Source organism: Rhea americana, unplaced genomic scaffold (assembly GCF_003343005.1).
Source record: "Rhea americana isolate MKP2758 unplaced genomic scaffold, rheAme1 scaffold_61, whole genome shotgun sequence".
In the NCBI taxonomy this organism is placed as follows: Eukaryota; Metazoa; Chordata; class Aves; order Rheiformes; family Rheidae; genus Rhea; species Rhea americana.
Genome location: NW_028186768.1, coordinates 4,390,828 through 4,410,461, shown reverse-complemented (window position 1 = coordinate 4,410,461; position 19,634 = coordinate 4,390,828). Strand labels below are relative to the sequence as shown.

At 47.6% G+C, this 19,634-nt stretch overlaps 3 protein-coding genes across 3 annotated transcripts in view; 1 reads left to right on the top strand and 2 right to left on the bottom strand.

Annotated features, from left to right (window-relative positions):
* BSPRY (B-box and SPRY domain containing) overlaps window positions 1–1,233 on the bottom strand; it is a 14,227-nt gene extending 12,994 nt beyond the window's left edge. The window contains exon 1 of the mRNA XM_085320082.1: window positions 934–1,233. Within this exon, the coding sequence (XP_085176208.1) occupies window positions 934–1,233 (300 nt within the window). The remainder of the gene's footprint in view (window positions 1–933) is intronic.
* Window positions 1,234–1,817: 584 nt separating this feature from the next.
* On the top strand, window positions 1,818–9,803 carry WDR31 (WD repeat domain 31). The gene is made up of 9 exons (XM_085320014.1): window positions 1,818–1,949; window positions 3,129–3,258; window positions 4,586–4,660; window positions 6,874–7,018; window positions 7,106–7,206; window positions 7,802–7,869; window positions 8,025–8,166; window positions 8,575–8,737; window positions 9,486–9,803. Exons 1-9 carry the CDS (start codon window positions 1,903–1,905, stop codon window positions 9,644–9,646), a joined length of 1,032 nt encoding a protein of 343 aa, XP_085176140.1. The 5' UTR covers window positions 1,818–1,902; the 3' UTR covers window positions 9,647–9,803.
* A 1,437-nt stretch (window positions 9,804–11,240) lies between these two features.
* On the bottom strand, window positions 11,241–19,631 carry PRPF4 (pre-mRNA splicing tri-snRNP complex factor PRPF4; the record flags this gene model as incomplete). Its single annotated transcript, XM_085320081.1, has 14 exons — window positions 11,241–11,540; window positions 11,756–11,874; window positions 11,961–12,068; window positions 12,225–12,347; window positions 13,441–13,530; window positions 14,892–15,015; window positions 15,655–15,713; window positions 15,996–16,090; window positions 16,997–17,090; window positions 17,360–17,439; window positions 18,219–18,306; window positions 18,529–18,715; window positions 18,872–19,049; window positions 19,575–19,631. Coding segments are annotated over 14 exons (1,596 nt in total), but the record flags the coding sequence as incomplete, so codon positions are not given.
* Window positions 19,632–19,634: the final 3 nt, after the last annotated feature.

Genomic DNA, 19,634 nt, shown 5'->3' with positions numbered 1-19,634 from the left:
CACGCGCGGGGCCCCCGGCTGTAGGGGCCGGCGCTGAGGAGCGGCTCAAGGGGAAGCCAGGCGCCGCGGGGGGCGGCAGAGCGGCGYCTCCGGGCGGAAGGAGGCGGCCGCTGTGTCTGCGGGAGCCGCGGCCCCGCGGAGCCCGGCGAGGGGGCTGCTTTGGGGAACGCTCCGGGGCGGGCGCGCGCTTCCCGGGAAGCGCCTTTTCTGTGGTGAAATAAAACGCGCGTTACTGCTGCTGCGGCGAGGTGCGCCCTATGGGGCGCTGCACGAATCGGTTTCTCTTCAAACTGTGTTACCTTTGCMTGCAAAATCCTGGTAAAAGACACCTCTGATAATGTGCCGTTCCTGCTGTTTTATGCAGCTGACATCACTACAATTAAGAAATCAAAAATAAGGTCTTAGCCTTTTCCTAGAATTTTATTTTGCAGGTGAAAGAAACTTCCCGTGTTCTCTTGTTGTCCAAGAAAACTTGCATTCGTTCCTAACATACTGAAACAATTTACAAACTCAATCTGCGTCTGACTGAARGAAGTTATTTGCCAAAATAACACTGCCCTGAACTGTGAGATTTACTTTCCTTTATATCTTTTGAACACGCAGACTCGGGGATAGAGCAAGCAGAGATTAGCTAGATATTGCTAATCACACAGGCTCTCAGGGTAAAATTAGAAAGGGAACGTTTGGTAGAAAACTASTGCCTCTCACTTGTTGCTGCTAGTGTTTGGTTTTCAACTTTTTGTAAGCAGAGACTTGAAGCACTTTTTTTCCCCCCCCTGTGTGCTAGAAGTAGCTTGACTTTCCTTTTTTTCCCCCAATTTTTTTGTTAGCAAAAAACCCTACATGTCTGGAAGATGGGAATGCTAATGTACACCTAGCCCAGTCTGAATTCAATCCAATTAGTGTGTCTCAAGCTAAGAGGAATCCAATTACTGTACGTGGTGATTCCCTGTCATTGAAACAGGCTTGTTGGCAACGGCCCTTCTTCGTCCGCCGCGGGTGTCTTTCCTGAGCTGGGGTCGGCGTCACGCGCAGGGTGGATTTATTTCCCAGAAAGGCAGGAACGTGGGGATGGCTCTTTGCTTTCTTCTCTCCCCGCTTTTTGCCCAGCTTGTAACCCGCAGCAGCGGGTCGGAGACTCAGTGCGTCTGCTAAGAGATTTAGCAAGATGGTCTTGTTTAGCCTGGAYCTGGGGCTGGAGTTTGGACGTGGAAGCTGCTGGTCCCAAACCATTACTTGGCCCAAGGTAAGAGCAGCTGAGGTTTTACGTTAAGTCAGGCTGAACCAGTTGAGTTCAGGYTGCCTGTGTCTGATGTTATCTTGGTCTAAAGCTGATGAGTCAGCCGTACAAACCAAAGTCTGAAATTGTTTGCGTCAGCCAGTCTGGAAATTGGGATCTCCAGGGAACTTGGAAGCCAAGACTGTGGTGGTTGGAGATATTCCCCAGCCTCGTGTCCAGTGGTCAAAGAGCATCAGCCCCTGCGGGCTCTCAGCTTGGGAGTTTCTCTTCTTGATTTGCTTGCTGACTTCCATGGAACACCTAAGAACTTAATGTTTTTCAGATCTGTCGCAGTCATTTGGCATTGGCCAGCTCTGAGACAGAAAGCTCAGTAACCTCAGTTTTGAAGCTGGTCTTGCTCTAAGCGGGGGTTTTGCCTGGAGACCGCCAAGTGTCCCTTCCTCTGATTTCTTTTTCTCTGAATCTAAATGAGGTTAAAATGTCAATACCGTGTTATCAGCACCTTATCCTGGGTGCGTAACTGTCAGAAATCTCTCCAGGTTCACGGTAACGTGGTGTCTCCTAACCTCCGGGTCATGTCGCAGCAGCAAGTGTCCCAGCTGCTGGCACTGTGATGCCGGGTGCGTCTCACTGCTGTTGGAGCCGTGCACTTTGGCAGCGCTATGGGGAAACTGCAGAGCAAAACCAACCTCCACACCTCCAAATACAGGTAAAAGCCCCAGATGAACAAGTCTTAATAAACCAACTGTCAGATTGAATAGAGAACAGCAAATGAATAGAGAATATAGCAATRGAGAATGTAGCAAGTATCTGTTTTAAGTTGTTGTTAATGACTGTATGAGTCCGATTTGCATTTTTGACCCCTGCTTCTGAGGTCTGCTCGGTTCTTTGGAGGACTGAAGTCCATGTGTAGCTCCCAGGAGCAGCCGAGCATGTAAGCGTGAGCGGTGATCATGCTCTGTGATTGCTTTTTGAGAGCTGCACTCTAAAAACGCTAGGGGTGGCTGTTTGGCCAAAAGATCCAAACTGCTTCTCTGCCTGTGCTAAGACTGCCGTAACTTTCATCAGCAACTGGAGCAGGAAACCGWAGGTCTTAGTTTAGTGTTTTCTATGAAAATGGCTCCTTTGCCAGAACAAGTATCCCTCTGTCTGGTGCTCCACTCTGGACTGTCTGATAAGCTGGTGTGAGCCACTGAGAGTGGGACAGTGAGCACCTGAATCCTGGCAGTTCAGGCTGAATATTGGTAATTTTGCTGTGGCACAACTGTATGGGCATTAGCCAGGAGGAAAAGGGGAGTCCAGCTGGCAGGAGGAGACAGTTAGCCTACAATAAATACAAGGGGATTACTGGTAAGTCCAGAAGGACATTTGCTCTGGCATTTAAGCTTCCTCCACCTTGGTGAGGTGGAGGGTGTCTCGCAATCCTACAGCATCCATAATCAGCTATTTTGAGCAAAAATGGTGATCTCTGCCTGGGGATCATCTGAGAGCACAGAGCAGCAGCAGGACACCAGGAGAGCTTTGGCAAAGCTAGTTTCAAAGAGCAAAGTTGCAGTACCAGCCAGGACAGTAGCCAGGCTTGAATGCCATTGATGTAAGCAACCCTGGGAGACTAGTAAGATTGAAATGCAACTTTTTTTCTGTTCTTTGCACTGGCATGGAGTGAGTAAACATATAAATATTTAGCAGCTCAGGAGGTGGAATCTGCTTCCTCCATTTTGCCTTATTACAGAGAATAAGGCAGAAATCTGCTTTCCAAAGTCATGTTACTGTTCTCTAGTTCACTAACACTGTTGTCTTCTAAACATCGGTCTAAGTGGGGAAAGTCCACCTGACTGAGCCATAAAATGCACTGTAGCTCGTGCCACTGTCTCTCTCCCTGTCGCAGGGCTGATGGCTCTGAGGAGAAGACAGGACCTGTTAGAGCTCTTCAGCAGTACAGCCCTGTGCATGCCGATGCAGTCACTTCCGTAGCTGCTCTCAAACCAGATCTCTGCGTGTCTGGAGGAAAGGATAAGGTAAGGTACGTGTCCATCACAGAGGGCAAAATGTAGTCAAAGACAGGAAAATATTTCTGGATTGTTTTGCCAGGGAGGCTAGGAAAATGAGGTGATGTGTCTCACATGTGACCTTTAAACATTTCCATGAATGATAAAAAATTTCAGCAGTGATTTTCCTGGATRTAGAAAGAGAGGATGAGCTCAGAGTGTGAGGGCACACATTGAATCGCACTGTCTTGGGTGTGAAAGCCCCTCTATCTCCCAGAGTTCTGATCCCAATCAGAAATTCAAAACTAGACTAGTGGATTTGTATACAGTAAGCTCACCTTGGGGGATTAATGTGTGACCCGTCAGGCTCCAGAGACCTGGAATGGATCTCGAGTGAGAATCCCATTTTACCTGTAGCTTGAGGCAGGGAGCAAACAGTGGGTGCGTGAAGACTGAATGAGGAGCCATCAGTAGTCAAGCAAGGAGACCCCTATGTGCAAGAGAGAACATCTGGGTTTGTTTTTCTTATGTTGTGAGATAAGAGCTAGCAGTACAGATCAGGGAAAAGAGGGCAGTCTGCAGAAATGGGAGTGCGGAAGCAGTATGGTGCAGGTGACAGCAGTTACAATGGAAAGATGCCTTAGGTAGTCACGATTGCCTTGGCATAAAGGCATGTTCAGGATCAGGCTTGGTTTTGTTGCTTTCAAAGATAAATCATGTTTTTAAGTCTCTTAAGTGTTAAGTACAGCATCTTTTGATGATTTTGAATTAACAGCAACTCAGTATCTCTCCCAGCCAGGCCCAAGTCTCCTGGGTAATTTGGTAACCTTCTCCAGAGGTCTGATCACGTCAAATGCTTTCATCACCCTGAGAATCAATGAACTGATCCTTATGCTGTTTACAATAGATAGGCTCTATAGAGAGGCTCCATTTGCTGTAGGATCCCAAAACGAAAAGAATCTGTTCCCTCTTCAGGCTTGGACTTTGCGTGGGGGCTCAGTATAACATAAATCAARACTGTGTGTAGATTAAGACTCAGCACTTATTGCAGAAGCTGAATGCTCTTTTCGGCATTAATGTGGTGTTACTGTATTAGCAATGGAGCTCCAAAGAATAAATCCAGCCTTACAGAAATGGTGGATGGTATTTTTTTGCTTTAGAAAATCTGCTTACTAAGGAAAAAAAAAAAGCCTTTTAGATTTTGAATAATTCAGGATATATTTCCTGCTRATACAATGGAGCATGTTGCTACAAGTGCTCTTTGTCAACAGCTCCAAACTGTCTCTTAGGAAAGGTGTGAAAACCTTCTTTGGCCCATTCTCCTGCTGCTGATTCCTTTCACTGGCTCTCTCYGCAGAGCGTGGTTGTGTGTAACTGGAGATCCGGAGCTGTACTGAGGCGGTTCATCGGACACGAACGTGAGATCACCAAGGTGAGCGCCAGCTACGTGAGTACGGTTGGGAGCTTCCATACTGTTACCTGGCAGAAACTTGGAAAACAGGAGCAATAGAGCAATGGTTTGTCATCCACCTAGGGCGTGACCTTGTTAGTCAGAAAGAAAGCCTTCGAGCTTGTCTACGTATCAGAACTTGTTAGGTTTTTCCAGGGCTCCAACTGATCCTTTGTCCAGAAAAGAAGCACCCAGTGGTTGTGTCCAGATGAAGTGGCTACAGGAGGCTTGGACACGTGCTTGTCTTTCCACTTGAGAGGCTGCATGGCAGAAAGTCAGGATATATTGTTCAGTCAAGTTTTTGGTTCAGGGATGATGCTCACCTTTCTTCATGTCCCTATCTAGTAGACTTGAATGCGAAATAACAGCCGTGTGCAGGGAGAGTGGGGCATTAATCTTCCACGTGACCCGCTGATTACAAAGCCTAATATGCTTCCCGGAGAGCAAACAGGCTAGGGTGGGTGCCACTACGCGTGGCATGGCCGATGCACCTCCCAGCTGGGGGCAGAAACRACGAGAGAAAATAAGAGGAGGGGATAAAAGGAGACTAGGAGTGTCTGGACCAGGGCTTGGAGATTAGGAACGCCCTACCCTACCTAGGTAAACAGGAGGGGAGTGAATGTGAGGCTACAAACCGTTCAGCCTGCAGTTATCAGCGTCCCTCAATAGCTGTGTGATTATGGAAAAATATAGGAGAAAACAAGAAAAGAGCAAGACAAAAGTTTTAAAGAAACATTTATTACCCAAGAAAACACTGAGAGGAGGGGAGCTTTTGGGTGTGACACTGACTGGGGTGAGAGGAGTGAAGCTCTCACCTTCTAATGCTCCAGGAGTGAGACTTTACTGCCAGCCTGCTTACTTGCAAAGGCAATACATATAGAAATAACTGTCTCAACCACCAGTTTCTTCCCTTAATATAAAAACCTTCAGAGGGGCCAAACAGTGAAAGGTGCTACTTAAAAATGAAGCTGTTCTGCTGCAGTGAGTGGCTGCCAAGAGCCCACCTGCACACAGCCTGGACAGCAAGCAGTCCAGGGAGCATCCTTGACATGCTTGACATGCTTGACAGTCTGGGATCCGGGAACTCAATATGTTTCTGCACTTGCTCTGGGGAAAGTAGGTTAATCCCTCTCTCACCTGCAGCTCTGGTCACGGGGGAAGTGATCAGAAACTGTCCCACCTCACTGTAGGCCTCGGTGGGTTGGTATCAGTGCCATGACCTATGCTGTTSCCTGGGACTCACACTTGTACAGGAGGCAGCAGGAGGAGAGATGGCATTTAACAGTCACAGGTGTCTCCAGACAGCATGCAACTGAGTTAAGTGGTCTCTAAGCAACTTTGGCATTAATCCTTTCCTTTCAGGAGCATCTGTTGTCACTGCTCTAGCAGTCAGGAAAAGAGACTGCCCTTGAGGAGAGGAAAGGTCTGTTCTTCCATCAGCYGCAGGGTTTATCTTTGTGATGAGCTTATTGCTCAGCGTGTCATTGCTGTGATATCTCTGTGGCTTCACAGCACCTTTTGGGGCTACGAATTCATTCTTGGTGCTTCACCGCTACTTTCTTCAAATAGCTTGTAACTTAAGTTTGGCATGAAGTCCTCTTCATCTACCTCCTAGAACTGTCCTGCACTTGTGTCTGCTCCTGGTGCATTTGTTTGGGAGCAAAAGCTTCACACTGGAGTTTTGGTTGTGCCATGCAAGATGGGCTAAGTRGCCTGAGTGTCCTGCAAGCTTTATCAGTGGCCTCTCTCTGGACCATTTTTAGCGGACCCTGGTAGTGGGGGAGTGGGAGTCTGAGGCAGCAACGTGTCGGAAGAAGCATCCATGAGACTCTCCCCCACCTGTGAGACTGGGAGCTAGCATTTGTCTACCTGAGCCCGGTGCAAAAGAGCTCATTCCCTTTAGAGAAACATCGTGGGTCTTGGCCGTTTTGTTCACCAAGTCCTCAGTCCCTCTCAGCTTCATCATCACTGCCCCCTCCCCCCTCCAAGTCCCAGGCTGAACCACAAGCTGCCTTTTCTTGCCTGCTTGAGACCCACAACTGAAAACGAAAAGTGCATTTTGAAGGTCAGGCTCTCCTCTGGTCGCATTTATGCACATCTGGAGCTTCGGCATGGCAGCAGGAACGCTGTGTCTTCCCTGCGTGATGCTGGCTCGAGCAGGAAGTCTGAGGTACACCTCCCATCTTCTCCTGCAGGTCACCTGTGCTCTTGACTCAAACAGAGTCTTCAGYGCATCCCGTGACAAGACTGTGATGATGTGGGAGCTTTTGGGGACTTCAGGACCCAGGCAGCGCTTCCCGGGACATGACCTGGTCATTACTGGACTAGCCGTGAGCCCAGGTGAGGAATAAGTGACTCCTATTTCCCRAACAGTGGTTTCTTTACAGTTTTTCTTTACAGTTTCTGGACATTAACTTGTGGTTGTAGATGCCTCCCACCTGTGCACGGGTTCACGCGACAACACCATTTGCAAGTGGGATGTAGAGACCGGGGAGCGCCTGTGCAGAGCTGGTATCTCCAGGAATCTGGTAGGAGCCACTGGTTCCCTTTGCCCTGTAAGGGCAACTCTCTGCCTCCTTAGTCATTTTGCACATAAAACTGCACAAAGAGGATTTGCCCTGAGCTTGGTGCTACACTGAGCCCAAGATGTGCTGCACAGGTGCCTAAGCACCTGTGGAGATTTGAACCTGAGGCTGCTTACCCTCTTTTCTGGGGAAAAACACACTCCACTAGCACCAGGATACCGAGACACGTACAGCGATTTATTAATGCCTAGTGCTGAGCAGAGCCATTAGGAAGCATGTTTTGTGGTAGGGTCCGTATCCTCTTTTGCATCAGCCCAGTGGCAGAGTTRTGGGTGTCTTCGGGTGCCCATGTTTCCACGGTGCTGGGTCCTGTTCCGCGTTGGTGCCTCCCTGCCTGCTGATAACCCCAGTAACCACGTGGGACTGGACCTGTCAGCCCCGGTAAGGGAGCAGCGTTGATGGGAAACAGAAGAAGAATTCACCCAACGTTTCCTGCTCAATACRCAGTGCAAGGAGAGCAAGGCCGGGGGAGCTCTGTGGTTCTGCGTTACAGGCAGCCATCAGCCCGGGCTGCCTGCTCATCCCTTCCCCTCCGCAGGTAACACATCTGTGCTGGGTTCCTGGGGAGCCTTAYATCGTCCAGGCGTCAGAGGATAAAATGATCAGGTAAATCTTACAGGTGGCCGCAGAAGAGGGATTCTAGTTTGGAGAATATGCCAACAGATCATGGAAGAAGAGAGTGGTCGGTCCAGGAAATGGGGCTGTTGCCTGTTGCCGCAGTRATGTGTCAGAGCCCCTCTCCCCCGCTCTTGTGCTTTCAGGATCTGGGATAGCCGGGAGCTGCAGGTGGCACACACGTTCCCAGGCAAGCGGCACATTCAGACGTGCTGCGATGTGAGCCAGGACGGGCGCTACTGTGTCAGTGGCAGCGGCGGCTTCGCTGGGGAGGGCTGCGAGGCAACCGTGAGTTTGCTGGGCAGCAGTTCCTGCATTTTGTGTTCTGCTTTTCCTGTTCTGTTTTTTTTCCTGCTTTTTCTGGTCTGATCTCCATGGCATGCAGAAGATCAGTGATCGTGGTGCTTGTTTGGCTTCACACTGGTATCACCAGCTGGGCCTGAGGCTGCTGGTCGAGCTCCTCAGATTCTTCCTGTCTCTTCCCTTCAAGAGTCTTCTGTAATAGCAGATGTTCATCCTTATTAAAGCACAGGGACAACAGTGTCAGGGACTGTGAGGTTCTTGCAGAAGGGACCTCTCACTCAAGGTGCTCTTAAAAAACAAATTTACTCTTTATGAAATAGTTCTATGTTGTCAAGTGACAGTGATGGAGCCAAGAAGTCACCTGGACTCTAAATGCTGCCTGTTGCCTTGCAGCTTTGGGACTTGCGGCAGACAAGGAGGCAAGTGTGTGAGTACAGGGGGCATCTCCAAACCACAGCCTCATGTGTCTTCCTTCCCTGGGGCCTGRCTCCGGCCCCCATCGTTGCCACATCTTCATACGACTGCAAAGTGAAGATCTGGGACCAAGACAGCGGAGGTAGGGAGGGAGCTGCCTGCTGAGTGGGTGTCACCTGGGGCTGCTGCAGCTGCTTCCTTGGTCTCCCTCTCCCCACGGTGGTGGGCTCAACTGAGCTGGTAACCTCTGGGTTTTACTCAAATCCAACCACAGGGCTGTTGTGGAGGAGATAAGGCCCAGAGCAGCTGGTGTTGCTCTCCAAAAAAGGGTATTCGGGTATGTAACGCTGGAGGTGATGAGCATCCGTCCTAAATTAAAGGGAAACAAGGAAGGGACGTGACCAGAAGGGCTTACATGGCCCTGGGAATCTGATTTCTGTTTCCCTCTTGGATGGTTATCAAAACTGCATGTTAAATGTAGCACAGCCCTTAAGAATTTTCCTGAATTCCTTAAGAATTTGGTGGGGGGAGCAGGGGGGAGCTCATGGGGAACAGCTCCGCGTGAGCCCTGCTGCTCTGCCCGGCRGGGCTCTGCGCAGCCGTCCGTCTGCCCCAGGGAGGGCGAGGGGCTGCAGCTCGCCTCCCTGCCGCCACTCGCAGGGCCGGGAGCCACACGCAGGCCCAGCTGGAGGAGAGCCTGGCGTTCCCCTGCCGCCTGCGGGCATTTACCACCAGCAGCGGCCCTCGAGAGCRAGGTTTAAAGCGTTCGCTCGCCTGTTTTTTTTTTTTTTTCTGCGGGATAGTGGGCATTTCTTGGCTCAAAAGCAGCGCTGTGCGGCGACAGCCGGCCGAGCTGCCGGCCCTGAGTGCCGTCCCCGTTCCCTCCGCAGCCTGCCTGGCCACCCTGTGCCTCGAGGGAGCGGGCCCGCTGGCCGCGCTGGCCGCCTGCGACGCCTCCACCCTGCTCTGCGGCAGTTTTAACGCGGGAATTCGCRTGCTCCGGCTGAGCAACCGCACGGACCTGGAGCTGGAGGAGGTGGCAGCGTTTTGACCGTGGTGACCCTTCTGGCAGAGACTGGCTCACTCAGAGCAGCTCTGTCGAGCCCGTTCCATTGCCTGCCGGCATCTGCAGAGCAGCAGCRCAGCCGGGGCACTGGGATTTAGTTGTTTCATTTTATAGCTCCTGGAAAGCAACTAGAACTGTTTAGAAGGAAAGCTAAATTGTAGGTGCCTTCAGGTCCAATTCTCACTCTCTAAAGAGCCATGTGTGTTTTATTTACAAAACGTCCAAGCAGACAAGCTGCACGGGAGGTCAGTTAGGGAAGGAGAGGTGTGTGTGCGGCCCCAGACAGTGGTTCTTGGGTGACCCCTTGACAGAGCACTGCTTAATGGGAGGAGAAAAGAGCCTTGGACCATGTGCTGGAGCAGCCACTTGTACTCCAGGTGCAATGTGAGTACATGCACCCATAGCARGTGGGAGAAAATTCAGCCAGAATTTCATCTTCTGAGCCAGGGAGAAGCACRCTGCTGTCCTGCACGGGGGCCGGGGTTGGGGCCTGCTGGGTGACTGCTCGGCCAGGGTTGTCCTGTGAACGCAACCCATGGGGGCACCTCTCAAAGCCTTTTGGCCTGCCTGGTGGGASGTCCCTCGCCTGGAGAGACCTCAGAGCCCTGCGCACTGCTGTACAATTCAGGAACAGCCACAGTGGCTACCAGGCACGTTAGTGCCCAACCTCCTGCATGAGAGCCAAGTCAGGGAGCTTTTCCTGCTCTGTACAGCTAGGAAGGCTACATCCAGCCTCACAGCAGGGCGCCAGTCACGCTGCGAGAGAACACGCAGTAGCTGTTACCGTCTGCCAGGTTACGCATTTTCAGGTTTCTGCCCTTCTCCCAGTGGCTTTGCTTTGCAGCCCACAAAATCTCTTTTCTCTTGAAGACTTTTTAAGATAGCAGATAGAGAAATCAAACGGTGTGTGTATTGTGAAGTACCTGTAATGTCTCTGTCCCTTAGTCAAACCCAGGAGCTAGGGTGCTTATTCAGACCACATTCTGATGTTCTAGAACATCCCATTTGCAAAACTTTAAATTGAAATTTAAACCACAAAAAAGGAAGCTCCTCACAGTGCTTACTAGAACAAGGAAATCCTACAGTGAAATAGCCTGCTCTGTACTGAGGTGAGATAGCAGTACCTTCTACAGTAGATACCTGCATGAACTACTTTATTCTTGAGATAGCCCAGGGAGCTAGGGTATGAGATAGTTTGAGATGCTGCATGGAAAATTAAAAAAAATCCCCAGCCTTTAAAAATCTACTGTGAGTAAATACAAAGAGGATACAGAATTCCACATTCAGAGACTAACTTTACAGACGTAGGAGAAGCAGGGTACCATTTTCCTATAACTAACAGCCAGTATCAAATTTGAAGCCAGCAACTTCTACCAAAGGCTCCTGGGAAAMAGAAGGTAAGAAGGATGTTACTAGGGGGTGTACAACACGCTATACTTGAAGAGTTATGTGGYTAGAGAAGCATGAGAAACTCATCCAGGCCTTGCTTCCAACCAAGCCCTGGCAAACACAGACGCTTCAAAACCTTCTCAACTAGAACACCAAGACCAGCCAGTGACTACAGCCACCATACAGCATGTTACAATAGCAAATTCCTTTTTCTTTAATATAAAAAAGCAAGAATGTAAGAATGTCTGCATTCAAAGACATTAACATCTCCGTTCCAGTTCATCAGAAACTCTGAGCTACTCCGCTGTCCACAGCTTGAAGGTTCTGTCATACGAACACGTCGCTATCAGTTGGCCATCAAGGGAGATATCTAGTCCCATTACCTTCCCCTCRTGACCAGCCAGTGTTTTCAAAGGAGACCAGCCAGGGTGAGTCCAGATCTTTGCTGTGTTATCATAGGCGCCTGTGAGCAGGAAGTTACCGTGATTGGCTGCAATTGAGGATGAGAAAAAGGGAGAAGTAAGRTTTGCGAATAAAAAAGTGAAAAATCTACTATTAAACAAGAACAGACCCTCCTGCCCTGAAGATGTGTTTGAGTTGTACCCATAAGTATCAACACTACAGACTGTCGTATGTACTGCCCATACCCTGTCATCTCAGCTCGGGAAAGGCAGGGATAAGGAACACGTGACAGGAGATGCTTACGTTCAAACTTCACCCCAGTCACCAGGTTCTGATGGGCAGGAATGGTGTAGATGCACTTCCTCTGACGGAGGTCCCACACTTTGCAAGTATTGTCACCACTGCCAGTTGCGATGTGGTATCTGCCAAAGAGTCAAGGAATGACACATTCATGAAAGATGGTGTTTGTACTCAGTTTCCACATAAACCAYACAAGCTCCTTTCTTACCCATTTGGAGAGAAGTTAACCCCATAGATCTCCTTCAGGTGGCCTTCTAGAAACATGATGCAGCGTCCTGTGCGCAAGTCCCACACCCGGCCAAAAGCATCCAGTCCACTGTGAAGAAAGAACCCATGCATTACCCACCACAGACTTCAGCAACTGTCAGAATACACTCAGCCTCGCCACCAGAATCACTAGGGCACTYGGAGTCAGTCCACATTAAATCCTTGATAATGTTCCATGTACGATCTTTAGACAAAACGAACTCACCCAGTCCCAGCAAGAGACCCATCTGTGTGAAAGGCAATGTCATAGACCCCTTTGCTGTGTCCCTCCTGATGGAGGATCTCTTCCTGAGCTTCCAAGTCCCACAAGCGCCATGAGTGATCGTAGCTGTAAAAACAAAACATTTATCCAACTGAATGCATTATTCCAGATCCYCAATCTAACCTTACAATCCTGCTTGAACTGTGCACACATGAACAGCTGTTAGCGTATATGTGTGGATTGGTCCAAAACTTGGTCCGCTGCATAGGAAGACACGGCCAGGAATGAGCCTGTCCGCTCTGAAAAGTTAGAAATCCTCAGCACTGTGTCCCTCTAAGACAAGGGAGCTTCCCTAGTTCAACATAAACACGGCATCCTGCAACCTCGAAGAGATCATGCAACAGGTGGCCCTGTCTGCTGGCAAGCTAAGAGATGCACTGTATGACAAGCACACGTGGCCTCTTCAGATGCTTTTCCCTTCCAAGCTGCTAGTGCTGTGCCCAGCTGACCTCAAGAAAGCCACACAAACTGCCAGCTACAGACACAGGATGAGTAATAGAACAGTAGAGACAGCTTCTGTGAATTTTTAAAGCCCTTAGAACTGAAACTGAAGGAAGAGAGAACAGAAAAGAACRATGTAATTTATAAGGATCATCATCCTTTGCTGCCAATGAGAGTCGCCCATGAGGAACTCATGGAAATGCACTTAGCAGTAGCATCCATTTCTGCTTCTGGAGCCAGTGTTTCAGATCATCTATGCGTTGCTCGGGTTTGGTGAGCACAGTGGCTCCACTGGGTCTCTCCCATCAGTGTTAACATCTGCCCCATACCACTGTCCCACTCACCACATGTCCTGTCCCATGCTCACTCACTAGTCAGGGAAAAGCCAGAGGGCTGCTCCTCTGACTTTTCCAACTCCTCTAGCAGTTGGAAATCTTCAAGGAGAATAACAGGTCATTTCATCAATTCTGTGGACATTTTATTTCCAACTGGAGACCAACAGGATCTCACAAGAGGAGCAGAGAAAGGAAGTCCTACAGGAATCCCAATGACTTGCTTTTATTTACATTGCAATGCCCCAGACTAGGTTAAGCTGTTGTCAAGAACGGCTGAGTGCTRCCAGTGTTGGACTCCTTTGCAGACACGCAGCAATACCTATCAGTTCACCAGCTAGACAGCTAATGGTAATGTCTTAAAGCAAATAACCAAATCTCCATACCAGGTAGTGCCCAGGAACCTTCCAGACGGGTGCCACATCACACGTGCCACTCTCATGCTATGACCTTCAATATCTGCCACTGGCTCATCACTGAAAAACAAAAACCAAGTCATTGGACACTGGCCAGGGTGGCTGCTACTAACCAGGCCTTTGCAATCACTACAATCACAGTAAAACAGCTGATACTTAAATATATTCAAGACAGGAAAACCAAAATTTTTGACCACTGAGGGTATCTAATGCTGTCTTCCRTTCATATAGCTAAAGCTCTAAGTGAAACTCCTTTATGCACACTCACATCCTCAGTTATAAAGCTCTCCTGGGATAATTATGTCAGGAAAATTATCAAGGSCCTTGTTACTTTCAGGCAGTTTGTAATGTGAATGTCAACAGCCCAGTGACATCATTCTCAACCAACTGGCAGCTCTGAGCAAGATCTACCTTGTGTGCAGTGCCTCGCAGAAAGTCGCCCTGACCTGAATCAGGAATCCCAGGCACCACTTTATTTAATAACAGTAACAGCAGAAACAAAACACTGACTGCAGAGCAGGGAGCTTTTCTGTGTTTACACAGAACRCATAGCAAACCCCTGTACAGCAAACCCCTCAATGCTATACCCATGGCAGGCAGGCTAGGGTGAACATTTATTCTACCATAATTGGATGCACCAACTCAGCAGCCTTTAGTAGACAATATGAACAGCATCTAGAGTTTCTTTCTAACTGGCCAATTAAGGAGACGTGGTCACATGAGACTGATAAGCATCTGTCTCTTGCCACAGGTGTATTTCTCTCAGGCCAAAAAGCTTAGAAAAAGTGCCTCTGGGCTAAGGCTTATAAACCGAGGATCTCGGAGCTTCCTGAGGTACGTTGCAGGACTCGGCTTTTCAAACATGCACGTGCTAGAGCTTGGTATCTGTGCCACYGTCTTTTTCTCAGGCTGAAAGTAAATGGCTGGAGGTAAAATCTTCCAGAACCAGCTAACACTACGCAACGACACAGAGCCACTCATTTTTATTACAGGATGAACCTTTTGTGCATCATTATCTCTTTAGTTCATCCCTCTGTAAACACCGGTGTTTTCCAATAACCCAAGCCATGACAAAAGTTCATTCCTTGATTCCAAAGATGGAGAATCTTTGTCCTGCCAGATGAAAGGCTTGAATGAAACAACCTCTGAATCTTCCATCCATCACCTAAAGCAGTGTGCCAACGTTCAGCAGTAATTCTGACTTGATTCTTTCCAGACAATTTCTCTGTTTTGATTCCCCTAATCACGATGATCTCTCTTCCTGCTGAAGACGGTGGCATGTACTGAGGCTAGGAACTGCTCTGATGTAACTACAAGAAGAGTTACATTTGCAGGAGGATGGCAAGTGTCTTATGTCTAAAAAACCAAAACAAACCCCAAAACAACAACGCTGCAGCAGTCGTGTCCAGTATCATTCTAACCTTTCAAGGCTCCAAAGTTTGACAGAACCATCAGCTGCACACGAGGCCAGGTTAACATCTTTCTTGTCTAAGGAGACAGTGGCTTTGGGATGGAAGACTATTGCTCCCACGTTGGTGTTATGTCCTCAAGAGAAAGGAAAGAGTAAAAATTTTACCATTTGCCATGAGATCTTGGMCAGTTCTTCAGAAAAGCAGTGCTTCTTTTGCTACTGACTAGTCAAAGACCAAAGAAAACTTTCATAGCATCCTCCCATATTGGATGAAGTTGTATTGTGACTGCCAGACACATTTGTACTGCAAACTAAACTGCAATTCCAGTAGCACCCGCTTACAGTATCAAATGTCAAGGCTTGTATTCTCAAAACAAAATGAGATGAAAAATTACATGCATGAGTCAAGAGATTTTCCCTCATATTTGTATTTAGTCAAAGTTGCAATCACTATGCAGGGAACTTTACTGTTGTTCTCAAGTGACCTGACCCARATATTTGATGTTGATATTTGACTCAAAGCAACTAAACCTGGGATTTGAAACAAAACAAATCAAAAAGCATCATTCAGAAACAGAGAGTAACAAGCTTAGGTCTTTTCTCATCTCAAAGAGAAAGGCAGGACTTCCTCTGGATTATACACACATCCACATCCCATGAGTCTGAGAGATGCTCGTGTTAGAATAGTCTTTTGAGTCACAAAGCAATGCAGAATTCAGCCCGGAGAGAAACAAAAGAACTAAGCAAACAGTTTCAAGTGAAAGTCTCTCTACCTCGTAAGGTATGAACAAGGTTGCAGTCAGGCACAGACCAGAGCTTGCACAGCCCACTCCTGTTGAACACAAGAAATACAGTGAGCCAGTGCAGACAGGCACAGGAACCTCAAAGAACAGATCAAACACAGAGCTGCAGAACTACGCTGGGAGTTTCTGCAGTGGCCGTAATACCAGTACACTTTGAGCTACCAGCCACAAGGACAGACAGACTCAGATCTGAATCCCTGCAAAACTTTAAAACAAGGTGAAGGCAGAGTTTAGAGTAGGAACAAAAAGCACTTCTGAACTCTCAGGTTTCAGAGATCTCTAGTGCAAATGCTTTTTAAAAGAACACTTACCAACAGGCAGTAGCTAGGAATTTGGAATTGGGGCTGAAATGGCAGTAGGATAGTGGACGATCATCTCCAATCTGACTGCAGAAGTTATTCAAGGACTGAAAACAAATCCAAAGACAAGGGCAAATAAGTAAAGTACTACCAAGGTAGAGAAAGCCTTGCCCAAAGAGTGAGATGAAGTAGGTCAATTTACGAAAAAGGAGACAGAGGCCTTTGAAAAGTCACTTACACAAAGGGCGGAGCTGCCCTGCAGCCACTCCAGCTCCATGCAGGAGGGCTACAGAGCCACTGATGTAAGCCAGTACTGCTCACTGGCACAGCTTAGCTCTCGACATGCCACCTCCTATACTTGCCACAAATAACCTTGCAGGCCTATTTTGCAACAGGTTTGACAGAGAACCGCTGCAGTWTGGGCCTCTCTGCATCTCATTCAATGAACATGATCAGAAAGACTAGGACAGACAGCATGGTCTCTCAGGGGAGAATCCAATCCTCTAGCAGCTAACACCTCTGGATGTAAGTAGGACTAGAGAGGCAGTGCACAAGCCACTCTGTTCCATTAAGCCAAGAATCGACTTCACATGCTGGAAAGGGGCATCTCAGAGTCATTCTAAAACATGATTTCCATTACTGTGTTCGTTATTATTTCCTTTGGTTTCAGGCAATAGTGCCCACARCACAGTACGAGAAAACTGAGCAGTCCCCTCCTAGTCAGCTAAACTGTGACAAACTCAGGGAGCAACTTCTGTAGCTTCACAGGCAAGCGACAAGGCAGCGCAGTGATGTCTTTCCACGCAGAGGGACAATTAAAGCAGGTCTCTCTGAATCACTAAACAAGACTAGAACATGCTATATGCATGTCACAGGGAGAGAGAAAAAGCAGAACTTTGCAACAGATGACAGGCACAAACAGAAAACTACATACATCTGGACAGCTGCTCCAGGCAGCTGACCTCTTTCTATCTCTTTTGACGAAAACAAAGCTGAGCAGATGCCAAACCTACCCTCAGGGATTTGTGTAGCTCCTGTCTCTGCGATGTTCTGGTTGCCTCTGGAATCTCTTTGAGCAGCCGGGCTTCTTCTAGCCGCTTCACTGCCCTGTGCAAAGCAAAATTAAGAGCAACAAGTCCCTACATTTCCCCTGGCCTTCTGCTGGAAGCAGGCCTTTCCTCCGCCTTTCCTAAAACTGGGCTAAAGCCAGTGCAGTTCCTAAGAACACAAGCTCTAATCTTGCTGGGTTTGTCTACCAGCACGGGTTCCTCATTCTCTTGATCTCAAGTTTCCTGCATTACCTACAGAGGGATTAATAGTTAGATTTGACAAAGGGCTGCATCTCTCTATTTTTCATTTGTTTTCATTTTCCTTACCTGGGGAGCGAGTAGTTAGCTAGCCACAGCCTAGCTGTCTTCAGACTGCGTGGTCCTTCATGATACCAGGTTTGCTGATACTTAAAAAAAAGAATAAAACTAAAGCAAACGATAACATGATAGAGTTCTTCCATTCAGTTATCTTAGATGGCCTCCTCTTAGTATGTAACTGCCACTACAGCACCTTCTCTTAAATCTTGTGGTCTTAAAATGTCTGTTCTAAGGGGCTAAACTGGGAATCTTGTATCACTACAAGTCCTAGAGAAAGAGATTAAGACAGACAAGTCAATTCTCTGTCCTACAGATCAGATCCTGGCATACAGCTATGACCCACAAGTGTATTCCACTTGAACACTACCTTATTTTTTTATTTGACCATGTACTGCTGAAGATTTTACTGGATGACGTGTGGAGAAGGGGGAATAAAAAGGAAACCTGGAGCTGCAAAAATTTTGGATGGTTCCTTACAGCAACCTTCCAAAATCATAAGGAAAAGACAGACTCAGAAAAGAGAGGCAGAATGAAAGAATAATCAAWACCAGAACTAGATGTAGTAGCAGGAATATAGTTTTTTCCTCCTGAGTACAAAGATAATCAGCAATAAAGGATTTACCAAATAACAGTCCCAGTGCCCAGTCTCCTGGTTTATATGCCATATACAACATGGAATTTGGCTTGCAGTACAACCTAGACTTAATTCTCCCGATTTAAGTACATGGCAACCCTCACTGTCAGTCTAACTGAAACCGAAAGCACTGGATGTTTCAGAGACCATCTAAATAAGGTATCTAAAAACTTTAAATATTCCCTGCCACATTAAATGCTAGCAGCACCAAAAAGAAAAAAGAAGGAAGACTACCTCTTCTTTGGATTTTTTAGACTTGTCGTCATCTTTCCTACTCTTTTTCAAGGCATCTGTGCCAACCACTGAAAGGATATTTCGTAATCTGAAAAGAAACATATTAAATCATATTCAGTCAGTGGGTCATCAGATAGTCTGTCAAATGATCACCGCCTCCCTTCTTCCACCCCCTGTAATTCTTTCTACGTTTTAAAGAAGCATTACTGATTAGGAGCATTCCTTACACCCAAACCACAAGGAATATTTCAGGAATTTGACCAAGAGGATAGTGTCAACTGTTAGCAATACACAAGACTGGGCACAGCACCTCTCCCTCCTCTCTGCAGGGCCTTCTCCAAAGAGCGTGATGGGCTCCCCAAGGGCTCGTAAGCAGGCTTTCACTTCAGAGTCATCAGTGGAAACATTGATTTGCCGGGCTCTCTTCCTGCGCTCAAACTCAGCTAAGACTTCTGCCTGACGCTCGCTCATATGGTCTTCAAGATCAAAGACCTCACCTAAACCAAAAACAAAGCCATTAAATTGAAAACAATGGCTGGACAAAGATGTCACATTCTCGATTTTAAATTATGCTGCAACCCAAACAGAGAGACTTATGGATATGTCAAAATCAAGAGTGGAACCAAAAGGGCGACAGGGTTAAGCATTCTCACCGCTGCTTATGTTAATGTTGCCAGCCTCAATTGCAGCTTTCACCCCATCTTTTCCCAGCAGGCCTGACTCTCCTTTTGCAAGACGCTCTCTCTCCTTCTCTTCCAAACTGCCATAAAAGATGGGGGCTCTTTTGGGTGGAGGTGCATCRCTCTCCTCTGAGGCCTTGCTCTTTGTGGCCTAGAAAATAGAAGAATTTTAAGACTTCCTCAGTGTATGTTGAATGTCATCTCTTTAACCAAAAAACAGCTAGGCTGCATGYGAAAGCACTGCTCTGCCAGAGAAAGTTAGCAAGGAGGTCACAAAAAGACCCTGAAACTATACATGAGATGCTAATTTTGAACAGTAAGGTTTTGCCTCAAGTGCAAAAAAATCAAAAGTTAAGTGATACGTTCAATAGACTTGCTTAAATTAGAWTTACATCCTTTTCTGTTCCTTTAGTATCCACTTAGGCATGGTTTTTAAGTCTCTCTCGCTTCCCATCTCCCTCTTTTTTTCTTTTAATATGAAGTTCTTCCCAATCTYGCAGAAGAACTTCTAGAAAAGGCATGGCAATGTTGAACGCCCCCTCTCAACGCCCTCGCTGAAAAGCAGGAGATGCAACGTTAACAACAAAAAAGTCCTTTATTTCCAGAAGAGCAGCCTAAAAGCAGCCTTTTCGAGAAAATCTAAAGGATTTTGGAAAAAAATCCGCGAAAAAAATACCAGCAGTCTGGTCACGATCGCTTCCAAGAGCTCGGGTGTCCCTGACTGCGCCGGGCCCCG